Raw genomic sequence first — 22,560 nt, 5'->3', positions numbered from 1 at the left:
GCCTAGTAAAATTTTCATGGACATGATTTTAGTTAAGGGAAACAGTGGAACACAGATAATCCCATAAGAATTGGCCACTGATAGTGGAGGATTTTTGTATTGCTGTGCAAATTTAAGATATATTGTGTTATTTAATTTAAATATTGCACAGAAATGTTTATTCTCTATAATTGTTCACAAAAATTTTAGTACTAAAAGTCTAATTGAAGCAGCACCTATCTATCCTGTCACTCCTAAGTGTGTACATTTAGCAATAATGGACTCTTTTTAATGTATATATATGAGAGCAAACAAAGCTCTAATGCAGTAATTCATTTGTTCAGTCAGGCTCACTGTTGAAACCATTCCACTGCCAGCTTAGGTTAGATGGAGCGACACAAAGTCTATGCTCTTGCTTTTGTAAGAACAATACCAAGTATTCCCCCGTAAAGGAGATGAATAGAGCTACAAAAAAGCGATGGCTTCACAATTGCTAATAGTTCTACACAATCCAGTAGAAATCTTAAGTCCACTACTGAATTTTTGAAGGTGGGTCAATAAAAGTAACGATCTCCATACAGTTTTGTGGGAAGCAGGAATTATTTCTATGTAATACCTAGTTATCCTTCTTATTTGGTTCTATGTGGTTTGCAAAAGTGAACACCTCAATAATTTAAAACAGAGAATAAATACGGATAAGGTTTGCTTGCTGATTTCTTTTTGCCACAGAGATGGCACCAAAGCTATGGCTAATGCTTAGAGGCCCCATTGGTAGCTCCATGAGCAGTTAGATAAAAATTCTAAATTGTCATATAGTTTTTTTCTACTGAACTTATATGCAGGTTTTGAATGTTACGCAGTGGCTGTAAAAATATAGCAAAGTGAAAAAGTTTGTTTTAAAAAATTTGAAGGTCATACAAGATTTATTGAATTCCCATTTTTATAACTTAAGAGCCTTTATTTGGGTAGATATTTAAAAAGAGCAGAGAAGTTAATTCCTTAATACTTAAAAAAAATTAGTCACTTTTTAAAAAAATTAAATCTTGTAGTTAGGGTTTGGGCAGTTTTTAAGGCTAGCATGTTACATATTATTTTTCATCTTATAATTGCTAAAAAATTCTGGTAAAACAGTAGCAAACTGACAGGACCAGACTTGAACTTGCCATTGATGTGTATTGTTTCTGTATCCTTAGGGAAATGAAGCCTTTCAGGGAAGTTTTCAAGAGGAAGAGCTAGTAAATTTCTCTGAAGTTGATACAAGCTTCTCTGGGAAAAAGAGCAGGGCCTGGAAAGCCTGTGATAGAGAGCAGCTGTTTTCATATACTTGCATTAAATCTCAGATGTGCTTTCCTGCCAGCTACTGCAGTGCAGAAGATTAACAGACATGTCCATAGCACTCAAGCAAGTTTTTAATAAGGATAAGACTTTCCGCCCAAAACGCAAATTTGAACCTGGAACCCAGAGGTTTGAACTTCACAAACGAGCGCAAGCATCTCTCAACTCAGGGGTGGACTTGAAAGCAGCTGTGCAGTTGCCCAGTGGAGAAGACCAGAATGACTGGGTGGCTGTTCATGTTGTCGACTTCTTCAATAGGATCAACCTCATTTATGGAACTATCTGTGAGTTCTGCACAGAGAGGACCTGCCCAGTGATGTCTGGAGGCCCCAAATATGAATACCGGTGGCAGGATGATTTGAAGTACAAGAAGCCCACAGCACTGCCAGCACCGCAATATATGAATCTTCTCATGGACTGGATCGAGGTGCAAATCAACAATGAAGATATATTTCCTACAAGTGTAGGTAAGTGTAAGGAAGAAGTCCTAAAGCATAAACTGCCTTTCATTCTTGTACTAAGCATGTTCTCTTCCCACATATTTAGGGACATAAAAGCTGTTGAGCAGCAGGTGGGGAGGAGGAGGGATCAGAAATAGTGTGCAGTGTATGAAATGTTAACAGTGGTTTCTAGGTATGGTAGTGTTTGTTAGCCTTAAATGTTTGTTCCTGATGAACCTGTCAGGTTAATCACTGAGGGTGATCAGCATTGCATTAATATCTTCTTGAAAACTAATCAGATTTGTATGGCTTTGCACTTTGTCCAGCTACTTAGACAGATACAGAATGTATGGAAAGCAAAACTAGTCACTGCTCTCATAGTGTGTACATTTATGTACAAGACAGTGGAGAGTCAACAATGCAGTGAACTTAGCCCTCCCACCCTCTCTTGATTTCTCATCCAAAACTCACAAGTTGTCAAGTGAATTATTCTCCAAAGTATTGTTTTCAGTACTACATATAACTAATAAGCATTGTTATTATTTAAGCAGACAGCCTAGAAGAGAGAGCTGTAAACAGCTTCACAAATTTCCTTTTATAGTATTCTCTCTGAAGAGTGGCACAGACAGGTTGAAGCATCCTTGCTGAAAGTGGAAGAGTGCATTGTATAGAGTAGACAGCATAAATAAATATTTATGCTGTCTACACTGCACAATGCAGCTGTGGCTGCATGCAACAACAAAAAAGTTATGCTTTAAAAATGTACTTGCATCATTTTTAGCAGTTTTAATTAATGGATCCTGATTTACTGCTTTCAAAGTGAAAAGCTGGGAGCTTTCTGTAAGAAATGTAATTTGTTATGTATTAGTTGACCCAAAAGAGTAACAAACAGAAAGAGTGCCATAGGTTTAGATAAGTTCAGCCCAATATTTTTGAGTTCATAGACAGCTAGGACCTGCAACTAAGTGGTAGATCATGCATCAAGAGTCTCTGTCTATCAATGTTTCCACATCTTAGATATACCTTACACTTCACTTGATGGCTATTTATGTGGACAAACCTGTTAATTGTTTCATAGTTTCTATCGCTTTTCTGTTCTACTCTAATCGGTAGAAAGGATGCATTAATTACATTTTTAGTCTTAACTTCAACAACACAGCAAGAAGAAGGATGATATCAGAAGAAGCAATATCATATATTTTTTGTAGTGAAAAATGGGTTTGATTTCTCAAGAATTGGTTGCTTTTTGTTTCTTCACGGTCAATGATTTTTGGAGTTGAAGATTGTTAGAAGGCGCAGAGAAATAGGTGATTTTGCTTCCGCTGGTATTCCTGCAGGCTTTTGTTATACCAAGTTTCTGCCTTGGAGTATTCCAATATTGTTCTGTTTTTGTGTCGTTTGCGTATGTAGAAAGTGTTTTCTGTCAGCGGATATGGGAAGCAGATAGCACAACTGGTGTGCTGATGGGTTTTACTGAACCAGCTAATAATCTCTAACACACAAGCATTCAGCCCTAGATGCTCCACCATTATATTTGTAGAAAGACACTTCTGAAAGAATTTTTGTCCTGATGGTTTACCTCTTGTAAGCTAAGAATGACATCAGTACTTAGTCTCATTCTACTTCTCCCAGCAGCTTCTGCTGTTGTCAATTAAATCAAACATGAAGCAGCTGAAGAAGGGGAAACATATCTGGTCTCTAAAACGGGGCTGGACTCTGATAAAACAGGAAAGTCCAATGTTCATAAAAATCTTTGTCTCATCTGAATTGATTCAAAGGAAAGCGACAAGTCTACTTGCATTGGACTGTGCTGTATTCATATTACAGACTGAGATGATTGGACAGTCTCTTGAAGAGAATCTGTAAATACCTTTAGAGCATTATTACAGCAGCACTTGTACCCCTGTTTCTTCCTTGCTGCCTCTTCAGCCGTTGTTGCAGATACCATGCTGGCCCCCTGCATGCTTCTCATTATATTTTTGATTTGCCACTTTTCATATGAAACTGTTGATAAAATTGTTTGGGAGGGCTTAGATCTTTCAATTCAGGGACAGATATATGCTGTGTTGAATTTGGTGTTCTGGATATCTCTTATGTGAGCAAGTCTCTACTTAGGGACTCAAAACATTCAAAGGGAAGTTTGGATCTGTTTCTGGGGTAAGTTGCCTTTCAAAATAATCTTTTTGATTGATTTTCATATCAGTCCCATATTTGGATGTGATACTACCTGTTAACCTATACTGCTAATAAAGCTGTTGAATGAAATGCAGTCACTGAGCATGTGTATTGTTACCCGTTCTGCATTTCACAAGTGATCAGAGAGGGAACCTTTGTTGCTGTGTTAGGTACTGTTTATTCCTACCTGTTCTGCAACAGCCTTTTGGTTAGCCTATGCACCATAGGCATAGTACTAATTAAATTCTCTATTTTCATTCATATAAATTGTTGGTGATGCATATGACAATTGCTCATTCTTCACAGCAGCTGAAATAAATCTTGAAACATGATGAATATTGAAATATGAAATAATTCTTGAAATACTCAGAAAACAAAACAAGCTTATGTATGACCTTACTAATAGGACAACAGTTTTAAAGTGTTGAGTACCTGTAAATTACTTCATTGCTTTGAATCTTTCTAGTCTAAAGATAATTGTTCTGGGAAAAAAAAAGTGTCCAATGGATGGTATTTGGGCTAACTTTTTCGTTAGCAAATAAGTTTAATGACGAGATCCAGAGTTGGATTAGTAAGTGCTGTTCATAGAAACCTGATCACACTTTTTTCAGCCTAATCCTATTAAACTTTTCCTCTTTCATTCAGTATGTCTCATGCAAACTATCTAAAGAGGGATTTCAAGAACTGTAATTAAGTGTAGCTTTCACTGAGGAGCTAGTTTCAAGGAAAATAATTTCAGAGTAGGGATAGCCAGGTTTGGTGGGATCTTAATTTTGTGGTGGTGGTTTTCCTCTGTGGTTAAAGGAAAAAAAAAAAAAAAAACGAACAAAAGACCACAAATGCAATTCAATTATAAATTGTTATAAATGTTATATTTAACCTTGTCAATGTTTATACTGGCACAATGACCTCTGGCCTCTTACCAGTCATCCTGTGGTCTGGTATTTCCTTTCTGCTTTCCCCTGTCCTTCTGGTTTATTCATTTGATGGTAAAGAGCCTCATCCCTCAACCACTCTCCCACTTGCAGGGAGCTGTTTGCATGTAAAAAGAAGAACTGTCAAGAATTTTGTGCGGATGATAAAAGCAGGTGCTGAATATCAAGACCACTTCTTTGTATAGCAAAACTTGAAGGCCTGTTTTTGTAAAATGGCCTCACTGTCTGTAGAGGATTGTATACGTGATTATTTTTTTGTTATTATTTCCATTATTACCAATTTCTTTATCTATTCAAGTGGATTTAAGGCATGTAAGAGGCTGACAGCTCTGGAAACAAGCTCTGTAGGTAACCACATAGAGATCTGTCTCAGTCCTCAGTGGGTGAGAGTGCAGTAATAGAACAGAGGAGAGTCTGTATGCCTGCTCACTACAGTGAAGCTATCCATCCCCAAAATTAATTTTAGTAATGTGCTTGTGCTTTATTTAGCTTTGGAGTAAATTCTTCAGTAAATACTAGTTACTCTTTAGGGCACCTACTAGTCTCACTGTTTAACACTTTTCAAGCAATATATTTCTCAGCTTTTGGTAAACAGTCTGAAGAAATAATTTGGAGTGGAAAGCAGTAGATCCTGGGAAAAGATGCAGTTTTTGTTGAACTGTGTCAGCTTTCACCATATGAGTTTTGGCAGCCTCAAAAAAGGAGCTAAGAAAGAATTCTCACAGAAGAATTCTATTTTTCTGTGCTCCCTTTAAATCCTGATTCCCAAATATGATAAATTAATTTGCTTTAGGTTCTTTCCTCTACTCATTGCAGCCTTAAATTGAGAGTAGTTAGATCTTGTTGGGGTTTCATTCACTTTTCAGTGAATGGAATGATGATGTTTTTTGTGTTGTAAGAGTCACTTGGAAAAATACACAGAAATTTAAGGCCACAGGGCATTATGTCACTTATTCTAATTTGAACACCAGCATAACACAGGCCAAAGAACACCACCACATGATTTCTTCATCAGGTCCGCAAATTGAATGAGAAGATGGTCAAACAGAATATGTTGCTGAAATTAACAGAAAATTGACTTCTTTTGTCTCTTGACATAATGATTTTTTTTTTCCTGATGAAGAAAATAAAGCAGGTGAGAGCGAAAAGAGGTTGTGCCATCTCCATCCTTCAGGGTTTTCAAGACCAGGCAGAATAACACCCTGAGCAACCTGATCTGATGGGATGCAGACTTCCCAAAATCAGTACTAGCCTTAAATATTCTGTGATTCTTAATTCCAATTTCAGCACTGCCAGGCTGCGTGAGGAGCTAAAAGAGCTAAATTTATTAAGACCTGATTAAGCAGTTTAAGAAACTACTGTTTGACATTTAAAGGAAGTGCAAAATCACTTTCAATCTATGAAAGTTCTTGTATAGGAGTATTTAAAAAGTTATTAATGTTATCAAACAGCCTAGTTATGGCTGATCAAAATAAAAATATTTTGAGCATATTTAAAGCCTAGGACTTCAGCTGAAAAATGAATGTATCTTTATCAAAACTTTGGCTATTCCATGTTTGCTAGTAAATTTTGGTAGCTTCAGGTTTTGCACAGAGCATGTGTGCGATACTGCTTTCAAAGAAAGGAGCCCAGTATGTCACAACAATGCACCTACAAAAGCAGATCAAGATTCTGGAGGGCCCTTGTAGACATGATTGAAATTTTTCTGTTTTCTTACTAATATTGTGGTATCGTAGAATTTTCTGCAGTTTTCATTTCTTACAGTTATGTCTGTCTCGTTCCAAAGTACGAGGAAGTGTCCATAGTGTGGTCAAAGTGGGGCTTGCTGGCATTTCCTGCATACACTTTCTGTTCATTTTTTTGCATCTGTTGCAATTGCACTATCTAGGAACTGCCATTGTTTCATGCACACTCACTCCACAATAAAAAATATACAATCTCTATAGCTGGTATGTTTACTTCTTTTTTAGACAAAGCTTTGCCAAGGACCAAAGGGAAGGGTCAGATTGCTGGCTGTTCCCTGGCAATTCAGTCACCCAGTGCTGGATGCATATAGCTGTAGTCTACCACCTGAAGAGCAATGTAAAATCCAAACAAATCTTTCTACTTGATCTTTGCACCTGTTGCACTATTGATGAATTTGGTGTGTAGAAGAGTTTTATGTAAGTTTACCGGCTTGCCCCTGTTGCAGCTCTTTCTTGATCACACAATGTGGATGTACCTGCCAAGACCCAGCTTTGAATTATTATTTATGTCCATGAAATAAAGAACATTCTGTAAAACACAGACTATTCTATGGCTACAGCTTTTTTTCCAGTTATTAAACTTTATGAATACCACATTCTGTAAAACACAGACTATTCTATGGCTACAGCTTTTCCAGTTATTAAACTTTATGAATACTGTGCTTATACATATGTTCCAGCAGCAGCACAGCTATTCTCTTAGAGAGTTTGGTGTCTTGAAATATATGTGCTTGGAAAATATCAGGTAGATATCTTACTACCAGATTACACATTTGAGCTTCCTCCTCCTTGCACCTTATTCCTGCCCCTGTGGTTCAGGATCTAACAGGTGATTCAAAGTAACCTAAGCTGGCATGTGAACCAGCCCACAAACCTAGCTTGCTTCAGGAGTATCATCACAAAAGATTGATGAAAATTGCATTAAGTCCTTCTGGATGGTGAGTGATGCAGTTTAGCAGTTAGCTGTCTGGTCTTCTTAGCATTGCATTACTTTCTTGCTGACTGATTGTATCTTGGAGGAATTTGATTCCCTATTTGTATCTGATATCTAAAATGCCTTGATTAGTTTAGGTATTCTTCTTATACAATAATAGGGACTGAAGCTTGGGAGTAGTCTAGACTAGTAGTCTAGTCCTGGAGCCATATCACTGACATGCTTGATCTGTTGCTCTGTGTATCATTTGAGGTACATAAAGGTCCACTTCCAGCTCAGACATATGAATTAAACCATTCTGCAATCTAGTTTTGATGATAGAAGAAAGTATGTGCAGTAGAAAGTAAGTGCAAATCTATTAGTGTATTCTCTGCTTTTCCATGAGAAGGATTTTGCACTTCTGGTATGAGGGAATGCTGTCTCACTTGGAGAATGTACTGGGAGTCTGATGCCTTGTGTAACATTTTCAGTATTATGGTAGTCATTAAGGGCTAAAACCCACTTTTGCTAACAGACTAAGAAGCAGGTCTCAGTGCCTTTCTTTCTCCATTCTCCATTTCTCAAACTTGAGGGAAATAAAAGGAAATTGAGTGGTGGCATGAATGGTGGTGGAAGGAAAACTTGAGAGGAGACGGATGTATTAACTGGCTCTACAAAGGTTTCAGGATCTCTGCTCAGTGTGATGCTGTTTTTGGAGAAAGAAAAATGTATAGAACACCCACAAGACATGGTGTCCCATGTAGGAACTGGGGTGGTCTGTCCAATATCTGCCATCTCCATTGTTCTTGAGGAATTCAGCTTTCCAGCACATTGTCCGAACTTATGTTGTGGGACACTACTTAAAGTAGTTTCTCAGAGAATCAGCAATGCCACAACCACAACTTCTACCCTAACTGAACTTGGGACCTCTTCTCTTTAGCCACCTTCACAGCGCAGCTGATATCTACAATGTTTAAGTAGGCATGCTGGGGTTGAGCTTGTGCCCACCTCAAAAAGTGTGAGAAATGTGATGTCTTCAACATACTTTACCTTGGAAAGTGGGTTTTTGTGAACTGAGCACTCTGCATTCTGCAGAAGAATAGCTTCTTATGTGAAACCTTATATAAAAGACTTTACGTCACAGGCTGCAAGGCAGAATGTGTGTAGGAGAAGAATTTACATATCATAATGACTCTGCTGGTTCATTGTTTGGAGCACAAACAAAATAAGATTCACAGGAATAAATTTTTTTAGTGACTACCTCTTGCTTATGATTTTTTGCCAAATTGAAGTTGTTGTTTAAGCTCAGAAATATTGCAGAAAATTCATGGCAGTCCCTACTTTGAGAAATGCATTTTCATCCTTAAGGTCAATCTTCTGAGGACAACACTGATACTTTGGGTCATGTTTTATACACAATCTAGACAAGGGAAGAGATGTATGCCCTGATGACAGGGTATCATCAGCTGCACCAGATATATGATAACAATCATCAGAATGAAGTGTGATCATAGAGGTATGAAAATAAAATAATTTAATCCTAATTTGTTTAAACAACTATCTCAATTTGATTTCACTGTTGAATGGCTGGAATCCTGCTTAGTGTGGCTCTTAGGGAACTTCTGGAAGGCCTAAATCTAGGAGAAAATTTTTGCTTCAGACAGAAACATCAGTACTATCTTAAAGTTTCCCCATTGTTTTTCAAATAGAATTTTTGCCTTCTAAATTCATACAGATTATGTAAATGGAACAAAAGCAGAAACTTTAGGAGGGAGAAAACATATTAGTTGCTTTTCAATAAGGTTCTCATGTATTTTGTAGTATTTCTTTTAAGGAAGTCAAATGTATGTAGAAAATACGTGGACAAAAAAACATTGTTCAGCTTAATGCCAAAAATAATGTGGCCAGCAGGACCAGGGCAGTGATCTTCCCCCTGTACTTGGATTGGTGAGGTAACACCTTGAATCCTGTGCCTAGTTCTGGACTGCTCCCGACAAGAAGGACATCGGGGTGCTGGAGTGATTTGAGAGAAGGGCAACAAGGCTGGTGAAGGGTCTGGAGCACAGGTCTTATGTGGAGTGGCTGAGGGAGCTGGGCATGTTTAGTCTGGAGAAAAGGAGTCTGAGAGGGGCATTCCTCTCTACAGCCACCTAATGAGAGGTTGTAGCCAGGCAAGGGTCAGCTGCTGCTCTCAGGTAGTCAGCAACCAGACAAGAGAAAATAGTCCAATGTTGTGCTAGGAGGAGTTTTGATTGAATGTTGGGGAAAATGGCTCCATGAAAAGCATTGCTAAGCGTTGGAACAAGCTGCCCAGAGAAGTGTTTGAGTTGTTTGGAGATATTTAAAAGACATGTAGATGTCATGTAGAAGGTACTTGGGCACATGTCTTAGTGATGAACTTGGCAGTGTTAAATTTATGACGCGACTTATCTTAAGAGTCTTTTCAAACCTAAATAATTTCATTATTCTTTTATCTTTAAACACAAAGAATTACATATTCATATAACCTGAAACATTTGTAAGTACAGTGTTCATTCTGATAATGCCACAGAGAAAACTTTTTCAACAGGAGTATTTATAGGTGTAATTAAGTCACTTGTGCGTTAACCATAAAAGACACCTGTATTTGTACATTTCTGTGGCTAGTTCTGCAGAATTTCTCTGCCTTGAGGAGCTTTACATGCTCATAGAAAAAAAAAAAGTCAGCAAGAGATTACAGGAAGAAAATTATTATTTATACATATATATAACAGATAATATATATAACAATATATATACAAATATATATATAATTATTATATTATATAACAGGAAGAAAAGCTGTTTAGTATGGCTTCTGCTAGGATGGATTTTTCTGCATTCTATTAGTTTGGTCAGTGTTTTCAGCTGAGCACTCACTAATAGTGCTGCACATGACATCATTAGTCCTTATCTGCATAACTGCATCTTATGTATCTCTTTTCTTCATGAGTGTGTTTACATGTGTTAAGGCCATACCAAAAAATTTAAAGGTAGGGATGATGGGGTCATTCTGAAGGGAGTTTATTTCAGAGACTCTGAGTGGTTTTCCTTTAGGTCTGTGGTTGTTGTACACACTATTTTTGTGGTATGTGGGCCGCTGTAGTCCCTCATACAGAGGATTGCCAATAATCTGTTCCTTAGCTACACAGTACTTTGAGGTAAACAACTTGAAATCTAGACTATGATGTGAACTTTAAAAAGGCAGTTGTATTTTTTCTAGTGTATTGATTATTAAGTGTTGTGAGAGGCCTGGGACCTTAACAGATAACTTTAAGTAGGAAGGACAACAGTTTCCTTTTCATTTTGAAAAATGTAAATGCATGCAACCCTGAACATGAACATATAAGGTTGCTTAGGAAGTAGAGGAGGAGGAAAAGGCAGACAGTCTTGCATCACTGTTAGTTTTTGTATTGTTAAGGACAATGTTAAGTTTGTTAGAAAACTTTTCTACAATTCACACAAACCTTCTGGTTATTCACTGTCATTTGTCCTTAGCAAAGGGCCCAAGGCTTGCCGTATATGTTCCACAAGACTGTGATAGGTAATTCAGCCATTCATTAAAATAGAACAGATTTAAGTTTATGTGCTGCATTCAGGAAAAGCTGAATTACTCTTAAAAGCAGGTTCAAGTTATCATTGGTTCACTACAGGAAAAGGGCTTGTTCGTACCATAGCTGTCAAACTGTTGGCACCACACAGGATTCATAGCTGGTGCTGTGTACACAAGCACTAGTGACCCTGCTGCAAAACACGTTTCTTCATTTAATGTTCCAGTAATGAGTTTAAAGTAATGAGTTTTTTTCCTGTTTAAATGGAAAATTGTTTCCTGTCAAAAATGGGGTTTGAGCATAGAATTGCTCATATTAGCAGGCAGTACTGTAATATTCCTAAGACATGTTTTCTACAACTTCCTAGCTAATGGAAGTTTCAAAAAGTTTTTGAAGTATACATAGGTCCACACTGAATGGTGGAAAATAAAGTAACTGAAAACACTAGAACAACTCAACAAAAATGGATACTCATGAGCTTATGCTCTGTGCTTTGACAGGGCAAATGTGTGCTTTGGTCCTAGCATGGAAACCTGTTATGTGCCAGGGGACTGCCTGACTTTAGAAAACCTAAACAAAAACTTAGACGCTTTGGTAGGTTACTCCTTTCTGCTTTTATGGGTCTATCCAAGAAATCATTAAATGCCCTCTTACACCTTTTCAGTGTCCTGGAAAAATCAAAGCAGAAGTCTTGAATTTTCAGAATAGCAATGCAAAAACTTCTATAAATATGAACAAGATAAGGCATGTCTGTAGGTGGTGAGTGTTAATTGGTGGTGAGTCCTTGATAATTAGGAGTTGTGTTTGCTCAGTCCACCAGCACAGATGTTTCTATGTGACTTGCTTTCTTGCTCCTTAAAAAGCCATCCTGTGGTTGTTCATGGGAGGTGTACAACTTTACAGGGTCATGGTTTTTAAGCCCTGTAGAATTTAATCTACAGTCTCCAATCTACGCAAAAGTTACCTTTGTGCAGACCTGTTACCCTCATGAAAATCTACTTTCTATTTGACTGGAATTGTACAGATATCCAACAGAATCTGGAATTGAATAATTCTCTTTCATTCTTTTCTTAATGCTGTAGCTGACTGTAAGCTGAGAAGTTTTGACTGAAACCCATCAACCAACACATTCCAGAAACTGCTTGCAGTGAAACAGGAAAAAAAAAAAGTGCATCCTGTGTATGCCTTTTGATGTTCAAAGCTAAAAGTTCAAGGCCAATCTTATAAGTGTATCTGTGGCAGGGCCTAGTTCTTGAAGTAGAAACAGATCCAATGAGTAAAAGAAATAATGTAAATAGTTACCTTCTCTGTTACCTTCTGCAAGCCACGTGGATAGGTCTGCATGAGCTGTATTGAGGCAATAAAGTGTACTTCTCCTACCCTAATGTTCAGTGTAGGCTCCTTGTGCCTGAGCAGTGACTGGGACACCAGGCAACTGTTACTACCCTGTAACTCACATTAATGAGAGGCTCCCCAGGGAAAGGCTCTGCAGCCTGACAGTCATTCTTGGGCTGAGTTGTAAGCGGTGTCACAGGGATAAACACCCTTTGTAGTACAAATTCTTCAGTTACAGTGTCACAAAACTTACATGTGCATATTGTAGACAGTGGAAATATAAAATAATTTTCAGTGCCTGACACTGTTTATATGAAGCTGCAAGTCATTACACAATTTTTGATTACATATTTAACCTAAAAGAGTTGTTTCCAAGTAGAGAAAAACCACAAAAGCCAAGGCCTAAATTGTTCCCTTTTTCCTGAAGACTCATCCAAGATGCTGGACAGCAGATGATTTTCCACAGCAGTTGCTTCCTCCATATGCAAATGAGCATAGGAATTTCCTAGAAACACAGATCTTTGTAGTGTTTCATGTGTCTCCCTTTCTGGAAGTTTCTTTTACTTGGAAAATCCTCTGAGTCATGCTTAGAATCCTTGTAATAGGGGGTATATGTGATACCTGTTCAGTGACTGGTTTGTATTACTGAGCAGAAAATAACACTTGCAGGAAACTCAAAGATTAGGAAAGACCTGACAAATGCTGAGAGCATCTCAGCAACAGTATGGAGTGAAACAGGCTTTACTGACAGTGCTGACACAGGGGACTTTTTTATTTCGTCCCATCTCACAGTGAATCATGTGTAGGAATTTCAGAAAGGCAGTGTCATTTTATATGCTTGAATATTTTCATACAGTGGAAACTTGTATTTCCTTCTCATAATGTGAATCAGTGGCACTTTGATTCATTTAGAAACAAAATGATGGCTGCTGAGTAATCAGCAGGAATCAGAGATAATCAAGAAGGCAATTATCAAAGTCAATTAATAGTTGGAGGGGGAAAGGGAGGACAGTGAACAGCATGTCTTTGATAGACTAACCTCTCATCTGGATATCGAAAGAAGTACCTTTTAATTTAAAAAGATGATGTTCAGGTGAACTGAGAAACATTATAGTTTACCAATGAATGTATACTTCAACATTAGCATGGTGAAATAATGGTGGTTGTTATTTGTACAGCATTGACTCTAACCAGAATTAACAGAAAAAACTCAGTCCTCTAACAGACAAATCCCTGAAGCTGGGTATAGCATTCAGCAGCAGAAACATGTCCAAAACACATGCTGGATGACATAATATCTTTTAGAAAAGTGCCAATGAATATTTAGGCATTATAACAATACATCTGTTTAGAATTTATATGCTTTAAAATTAGCTGTGTAGCATGACTGCCTTTCTTTTGTATTTTTAGAGCTTGTTTTTGTTTGGTTTTTTATGAGATGTAGTTGTTCAAGAGCCCTATAAGGCATGGTAAATATTACTATTTCACTTTTCAAATTGAAGGCCAAATCTCACATACTCAAAGAGGTCTACATATTGTATAAGTAGCTTTACAGGTAGGAATTCTAAGTAAAATTTTTTTTTCTTTAATTGTGGTTTGTTTGTTTGTTTGTGGATCCAGAAACAGGTCACAAACACATGGTAGTGTCAGTGATGCCAAGTGTACTCTTTATATGTTCCTAAACTCCTAGCTCCCTATATGCATTTAGAGTAAAGAGAATGAAAACTGAAATGCTTTAGAAAGACTCCAAATCCCATGCATTTCTAGCCCTCCAAGAGACTGCTTGATGCAGTTTCGGAGGAATTAAAATTATAGATCAAATGCCAAGACTTTGCCTAGCTGTTTTTTTACTCAGGACCTACAAGATCTCACTTTGGTTCCAGATCCCTGGCTTTTAAATACACAATCTGCACAAGCAAGGCTGTAAAGGTCAAAGCAAAGGTCCATTCAGCCAAACAGGGAATGTTCATTGTTCAATATAAGAAAGGGAAGGATGCTATTTCCAAATTCCAACAATCCACGGGATAGAGATTGTTTCAGAGGAGTCAAAATGTTCTCCTGATCTGGGGAATCCTGGTAAGAATGAAAATCTCACAAATTACAATCTTATTGTTTTATCTTCGTGGTGACTCCCTGTTTTATGCACTTCAATTTTCTAGTGTTTTGGGCTGCATTGAGGATTTCTGCCTGTGAATTTTCCTGGCAAAGAAAGGAGCAGATGATAAATTGTCCTTGGACAGGCATATGTTGAAAACATTTTATGTCACAGTAGCAGTCACAGCCAGACCCAAAATTTTTGAGCAAAAAGCAATGATAATTTTAGTATCCAGGTTGTGTTGTAATTGTAGCTGGTTGAATATCAGTTAACTAACAGACATATTTTTGCTACAGAGATTGCAGACTTTTGTAAATGTCCGAAGGCATGGCAAAAGATTTCAAGAAACTTTAAAAAAATTACAATAATATAATTGTCTTCTGAGAAACCAATGGCAGGAAAAGAGAAAAGAAGGAAAAAACCTAAATGCAACTGAAGCTTGTTGACTCAAAGCAACTAGGGTTATTCACTCATGTGGACATTTGCCACCAGCATTAGGATAAAGTTTTAGTTTTGCATAGTTTGTGCCTCCTGCAGATAATTGGGTTGCAGGACACTGACAACATCTTTCTAAAGATTCAGCTGCTTGTGTGTGAGCTGAAAAGTTTGGCATAAAGCAAGCAATGTTTTATGTATTCAAGATGAAAAAATTATCACATGGAATATACCCGTAGGTAAAATGAAGGTTTTCCTTGTTAATCTCTCCTGTCATCTGCCCAAGCTTACTCTAGCATGTCTCCTCTTATAAGGCCTCAGCTGTTAAAGCACACAAAACTTATTTCATTCACTGTCTTAACAGTTCCTTTTTAAATAAACCATTAAAATCTTTTAATCCTCAAAGTGAATGCTGGTGACAACAGGACTGTTCCTTGATTTTTTTTAAGCAGGTTTTTCTGTATGTGTGTTTTTATAGGGCTAATTAACAAAAGCTATATTAATTGTATCAGGATTCTGTTTTGTTGGCAGCACAACTTCCCCTGACATTTTTTATCATCAGGCTTGGTTTCATAAATAAAGGGGAAACAGTTAGCCTCTAAATATCATTGACATTCATTGACATTTTTGAATCTAAAATGTGAATCTTTTATAAAACCTTTCTAAGACAGGCTGATTCTTTATGGCATAACTGGGAGCAATAAACTAATGATTTCTGTCACTGGAAGTATTTCAGTGTTTAGGCCAAAATAAAAAATTAAAAAACTCATAGCAGTTCTTTCCACCACTTGCAGTTAGTGCCAGTTAGCACTTTGGCTAATTGACTGCTTAGCCAAAACTGTCCTAAAGGTCACAGAAATTTTCTTGAACAGGTGGCATTCTCAGACATACACGAGTCTACTGTACTGCACCAAACCCTGTTTATGCATGGCACAACAAAACTGGATTTCTGCTTTGACAAAAAGTTCTGTGTCAGGCAGCTGCAGTGATGATGGAAAAAAATACAGCTGCCTTTGAAAGCTATTTCAACTCCTGCTTTATCCTGCAGTTAAACCCATAAAAGCTCACTGGAAATAGTAGCAACTAATGAACTGTAGCTCCTTTCAGCATCATGGGGATATATAGCTATGGAGGCCACAAATGGATTTAAAGGTCTTATTAAAATACTGTTCCTTTAGAGAATTCAGTCCCCATTTCTTTTAATAGTTTGACTTTTGAAATATTTAATTTTTGAACTGAACAAGTCCTTTTCAGTCTTATTGTGTGATACATATTGTAATAATGTCAACTGTCATCTGCTAAATTTTTGACCCCAGACTACAAGCTATATATTTACAAATGTTTCCTGTGATAAGTAGAAAACTAGATTTCGCTCTTCCAGCAATGAGAAAACAACCTGTCTGGTGTCAAACACATATTTTGCCTTCACCAAGGTGAGCATGTACCTAAGCTGTCTGCATCCCTGAATCTGTTTCCAGCCTCTAGGCTCTGCTACTGGATGGAAATGTAAGTGTGTTTCCATTCCTCTCTTGCTGATGGGGAAGGAATTGCTCTGTGAACCTTTCAAGATATCTGTAATCTGTAACATTTGGTCTAGGTCTGCTACCTAAGTTATTCTGTCAAAGTACTTCTATAGCTGTGCAAGTCCAGGTGGGAACTGTACATCACAACATGAGGTTGGTTGATGGGAACAGGCCTCCTCACCTCCTAAAGTGATCATGCTTAAATCACACCCTAGCAGCTCTGGTGTAAAAGTGCTTCTTAAAGGCTATGAGAGCAGCGTGGTGAGACAGTGAGCTCTCTGGCACTGATCCTCACATTTGGGGCTGTACTGGACAAAATTAGAGTCGCAGAATAATTTGGGCTGGAAAAGACCTCTTGAGATCATCTGGTCCAACCTCCCTGCTCAAAGCAGGACTATGTAGCGCAGATTTTCCAGTCCATGGATGGAGATTTCACAGCCTTTCTGACAACCTGTTCCAGTTCTTGACCACCTCCAGAGCAAAAACTTGTTTTGTTGTGGCTAGGTGGTATTTAATGTCTTAATTTGTGCCAGTTGCCTCTTGTCCGTCCAGCTTTACTATGCAGAAGAATTTGCCCCTTCATCTTCATTCTCTCTCATCAGGTGCCTATACACATAGATAAAATCCCGAGTGTTCTATTTTCTAAGTGAATAGTCCTACCTCTGAGCCTTTCTACATATGAGGGATGTTCTGGTTCCTTCATCCTTTGTCTCTCGGGTCCTGCACTTGACACTGTTCAGTTAAATCCATGCCTTTCTTCTACTGAGGAGCCCAGAACTGGACTGAGCACCCAGGTGCAGCCTCACCAGGGAAGGATCACCACCTTTGACCTGCTGCTAGTGCTCTTCTTAATGCAGCACAGGATGCTGTTGGCCTTTTTCACCCTGAGAACCTAATGTTCACCTATGGTCAGTTTGGTGAACCCAACTGTTCTCCTCAGCAAAGCTGCCTTCCAGCTTCTCAGCTGCCAGAATGTACTGGTGCCTCAGTTGTTCCTCCCCAGGAACAATACTGTGCAGTTACCTGTGCTGAACTTACTGAGATTTCTCTCTGCTTATTTTTCCAACCTCTTTAGGTCCATCCGAAGAGCACTGCACCCATATGGTTTATCAGTCATTCATCCCAGCTTTGTGCTATCCTCAAACTTCCTGAGGATGTACACTGACCCAGTATCCCAGGTCACTGGTGAAAAGGTTAAACTGTATTGACCCCAGTATTGAGCCTCAAGACACTCAGGTACTGACTTGCCTCCAACTAGATTTCAAGCTACTGGTAGAAACTCTTTGGGCTCAGCAGCTCAGGCACTTTCAGTCCATGTCATTGTCCACTTTTCTAACCCTTACTTTGCCAGCTTATCTGTGGTGGCAGAGATAGAGTGACTTCACTGGAGTCAAGATAAAGAACATCAGCTTCTCTCCTCATTTTATCTGCCTAGCTAGTGACTGTAAAAGCCATCAGGTTGGACAAGGGTGTTTTCCCCTCATAAATACATGCTGACTGCTCTCAATAAACTTCTTGTCCTTAATGTGTTTGAAAATATGTTTTAGGAAGATTTTCTCCCATTAGCTCCCAGAGACTGAGGTGAGACTCTGTGTCCTGGAGTTCCCCACGTTTCCAACTCCGCCTTCTTGAAGATAGAAGTGATCTTTGCTTTCTCCCTGCTTCTAGGAATGTGAGATCACTGTGACCTTTCAAAGGTAATCAAGAGTGGCCTTGTTGTAACAGTTCCCTCAGCACTTTTGGGTGCATCCCTTCAGGCCCGTGGATTTAGGGATGTCAGATAACACATATCTTAACCTTCCCCTAAGTCAGTGCAACTCCACTTTTTTCCATACTTTTCCTTGGGTTTCTAAAGGCCCATCTAATTAGTAAAGACTGAGCCTAGGAAGGCTCTGAATTTTCTGTGTCATTTATCACCAGTTCCCGTGCTCCATTCTGCAGCAGACACATATTTTCCTTTGTTTTTCTTTTGCAGTTTGTTTACTTGTAAAATCCTTTATTGTTGCTGTTCACATACCTTGCAAGATTTCAGCTGCTGTTAGGAGCAATGCTCATTGCACATCCATGCAGGCCTCCTCGAAGATTATCCTGCTTTATTTCATACTTCTCTGGACACACCTTTCTTGAGCTCCAGGAGGTGATCCTTTCATATCAGCCAATCCTACTAGAACCTTCTTCTCCACAGGATTTTATCCTATGGCATTCCTCTAGGCAGACCCCCAAAGAGATAGAAATGGCTTTTTGTGTAATCCAAGGCTCTGGCCTTGTTTTTTGCATTCCTATCTCCTTTTAGGATCTGCCCTCCACCACTTTATAGTCACTGCAGCCAAGACAGCCTCTAACTGTCATGTTTCCCAACAGTTCTTCCATCTTTAAGTATCTTTAAGACTTGTCTGAGTACATTTCTTTCTTGGCTCCTCCATTATGTGTTCCAGGAGGTTGCAATGCACACAAGAAGTATCCTAGATTACTTGAGTCCTGCTGGACTGTTCTTCCAGGAGATCTTAGGGGCATTAGGGCTCCCCTTGAGGACCAGAGGCAGTGAAAACTTCTGCTTGTTTGCTGAAGGCTTTACCCACATTTTCCAGAGCAGGAAAGCCGTAGCACATTCCCAACATAACAGTGCCTGTGTTGGTCTGCCCACTAATCTCGATGAAGAAGCTTTTCACTGACTCCTGTCCTGCCCCAAGGCAGACCTATTTGCATTTCAAATGCTCTCGCAAAGCAGGTTATTCCCCACGTCACCATGCCTGCCTCGCCTTCTTTAAAAGCCTGCATCCCCTCATTGCAGTACTCTAACTACAGTCCTTCTGTCAACATTTATAATGTGGTCACTTAGAACAAGTGTTACAGTTTCTGATGTGCTTGTAACTACATTTTAAATGGCATTTTGTGGTATAACCCTTGATGGCAAATTAGTCTGAATCTGACCTGCCAAAATGTTCTCTGCTGGATGTCAAACATCTTCTTCCAAAACCCCATGAGGCTGTGTAGCTGACAGCTGCTGGGAGACCCAGGCAGGTGGCTCTGGGGAGGAATAACAGAAGGTGCTGCAAGCAAAATCCATTTACATAAAATATCTCTGTGAGTGTAGCTACTTATACACACTAACTTGTTCAGAAAATACATTTGGATGATATGTATTGTAGGCAAAGAGAAAAAGATAGGATGGAAATACAGATTATTAATCAAATCCCAGATAAAATTTAAATTACTTAAAACTGAAAATTGCCTTCACTGTAGTATGCCTGACTATGAAAACTAGAAAATGAGGATTACTAGTTTCAGATTATTTTTGCTTTTCTTTTTCTTCATAATATTTTCTTCTAGAATAGAACAAATAATGTCTTTCTCTTGTTTCTGTTTTCTCTCTTCTTGGCTGCTATCTGTTCCCTGCATTCTCCTCTATAATGTATATATTCTTCTGGTCTAGATGTATTCAGCCAGATAGGAATTTAAAGGTGTTATCTTCTACCACCAATTCTGTTATACAAACAGTAAAGTTTTAACTAACAATCTATGTGTCAGAATATGATCCCCAGAAGGCAAGTAGGGGAACTTCCAATACTCTTTGCAGAGCAAAATGGACACTGCTTTCTTTTTTAAACTTCCCATTGTTAATTCCTATTGATTGTGATAGACAAAGACATGAGTGCAAGGCCTCTCAGCTGTAGACCCAGCCACTAATTCAACCAGCCAGCCTCTGCAGGCTTTGGCAGATGGCTCCTTCTTAGTATTGCATCTTTAATGGCCCATTTTCCCTTCATGGCCTGGGACAAGCTGTAAAATTACCTAATGGTGCTTAAAGATACCTATTAAACTTAGCATCTGCATACCACATTTGAACTCTACACGGTGCTTTTTACCAACATGGATATTCCAAAAGAGTTAGCCACAAAGTTTCCAATTTATATTTCACTTGTTTTTTAATGTCATCCACATTTTGAATTGGGTTTTTCTTTCTTTTTTTTTTTTTTAAGCAGAAACATGAATCTCGTTTAATGTTTACTTTTAATCCTGATGGTCTCAAAGGAGAAAGAATAGCTTGGAGTAGCTTTTAAATTTTCAGAAATTATTAATTATTTGATTACATGACTGTGTGAATGGCAGAAACACAAGGTTCTTTGGGTAAGCCTTACAGTGGGTGCTGGGAATGTATAAGAGGCAGCACATGATTCACAGCAATGGACAATCTCAATCTAATGCCATACACAGCAATAACTAGGAGTGTGGTGAAACTTAACTGCCTGAAGGAGTAAAGTAAAGGGCAATAGGAAACTTTTAAGAGTTTTCTGTGATCTTGAAAGTGGGAGGAGATGTTTACAAAAGTCTTACACACTGATGGCACCAGATTATTCTTAATGATGATATACATCAATACACCTGAGCACTAAGTTGAAATAGCAGAAATGGCTCAACTGCCAAATGAATAACTGCCAAAGAAAGTCAAGCAGGCCAAGATGTTATGAGTGGGTGATCTAAAAGAATAAAGAGCAAGAACCCAGAGAATGCTGGAATAGATTGCACTCTAGCTTCAGGGGCCACTGAAATTGGTCATCCAAGAAAAATATAAGCATTCATGTTAATGAGGTGCTACTGCAGGGAATGGAACCATTAACTTTCTTACTGTTGCCTTACTTTAGAATTGGATGATGGATGCCAACCTAGGGAACAATTCAATTTGTATTAACCCTGTAATTAATCTGTAAAAGAAAAAAAATTACTCCAGTGAAATCAAGGTGCCTCCCTTTTTCAGCTGAATTTGATGATAGATCAAATTAACTTATTTTTGGCTAGTCATGTCTTTAAATGACCCTTTTTTTTTTTCTTCCAAAACTTTTATTCCAATTGTGCATTTGATGTTTATTGGCTTATTTTTCATCTAAATTTTACTTGGTCCTGAATGTATCTTACAAAAGTCATTAGTGTAGGTCAGATTATCTAATCTTTTGAATTGCTTTTGTAACTGTCCTTTGCTAATGACATTAATATATTTTTATATAACTTAGGGGTTTTTTCTTTAAAAGAAGTAGGATACTTTTCCTTATTAATTTTTTAGACTTATTTTCAAGAAAGTTGGTGGCTAAGCTTTCTTTGATTTCCAGGTACCAGATGGACCCCATGGCATCTGAAGAGTCAGACGTTATCTATTAATGACATACTGGAATAATCTGTTTAAATGGTAGTAGCTCCTTTTGCACAGACAATAGTAGGTTTTGAGTGCCTTGTAAATCCAAGCATCTTTAGCCTATGCTTTATCAGTAAACATAGGTGTTTTGGGGCATATGCAATAAAAATATTCAAATTATCTTTATATGATTTGTATTCCTGGTTTGAAATTATGCTGGACCCAAAACCTGTCAGTCAGTGATAGCTTTTCTGCGGCTTTCCCTGTATTCTTGTGTTTGAATTTGTGTGTGTATATGTGCATGTGTGTTCCTGCTGATATAACCTGAAATTTCTTGGAAAGTGCTGTGACCTGTGAGTGTAAATTCCTCTGTGCTCTGGTTCCTATTCCAGAATAAATTGAAATGGATTTCCTTTTATGAATCATCTCCTGATATGCACTGAGAATATTGTCATACACATACAAGCTTCTTACATCGGCACAAAGAGTCAGAAAACACCTTGCATTAGAGGACATAAGGGCTGCAGTGTGAGGAGTTAAAGTTGCCTATTTCTTCTAATGGCCCACTGAAAATGAATTTAGCACAGCAATCATCTTAAGAGCAAAATCTTCTTATGTGATATTAACCTGTCAACTACAGCTGTTTGTTAGTGTCATGCTGAATTTTGTCAGATGTGGGTGTGGGGCCTGTGTTTTTCAGTTAACTGCTGGAATATCTGTGTGCTGTGGACAGGAAGTCTGGTTCTGAGTGCATGTCCTGGCATAAGGGCTGCAGTGTGAGGAGTTAAAGTTGCCTATTTCTTCTAATGGCCCACTGAAAATGAATTTAGCACAGCAATCATCTTAAGAGCAAAATCTTCTTATGTGATATTATCCTGTCAACTACAGCTGTTGAATTTTGTCAGATGTGGGTGTGGGGCCTGTGTTTTTCAGTTAACTGCTGGAATATCTGT

The 22,560-nt window shown here is 38.3% G+C and overlaps 1 protein-coding gene across 1 annotated transcript in view; it reads left to right on the top strand.

The window, feature by feature from the left end:
- The window catches only part of MOB3B (MOB kinase activator 3B), an 81,256-nt gene that overhangs the window by 32,491 nt on the left and 26,205 nt on the right, over positions 1–22,560 (top strand). Inside the window, exon 2 of the mRNA XM_039733199.1 lies at positions 1,173–1,781. Within this exon, the coding sequence (XP_039589133.1) occupies positions 1,364–1,781 (418 nt within the window). The 5' untranslated portion in view covers positions 1,173–1,363. The remainder of the gene's footprint in view (positions 1–1,172; positions 1,782–22,560) is intronic.

The sequence above is a fragment of the Passer montanus genome, unplaced genomic scaffold (assembly GCF_014805655.1).
Source record: "Passer montanus isolate IOZ18808 unplaced genomic scaffold, ASM1480565v1 scaffold84, whole genome shotgun sequence".
Taxonomy (NCBI): Eukaryota; Metazoa; Chordata; class Aves; order Passeriformes; family Passeridae; genus Passer; species Passer montanus.
The sequence above is the reverse complement of the archived record's forward strand: the minus strand, read 5'-3'. Positions and strand labels throughout refer to the sequence as shown.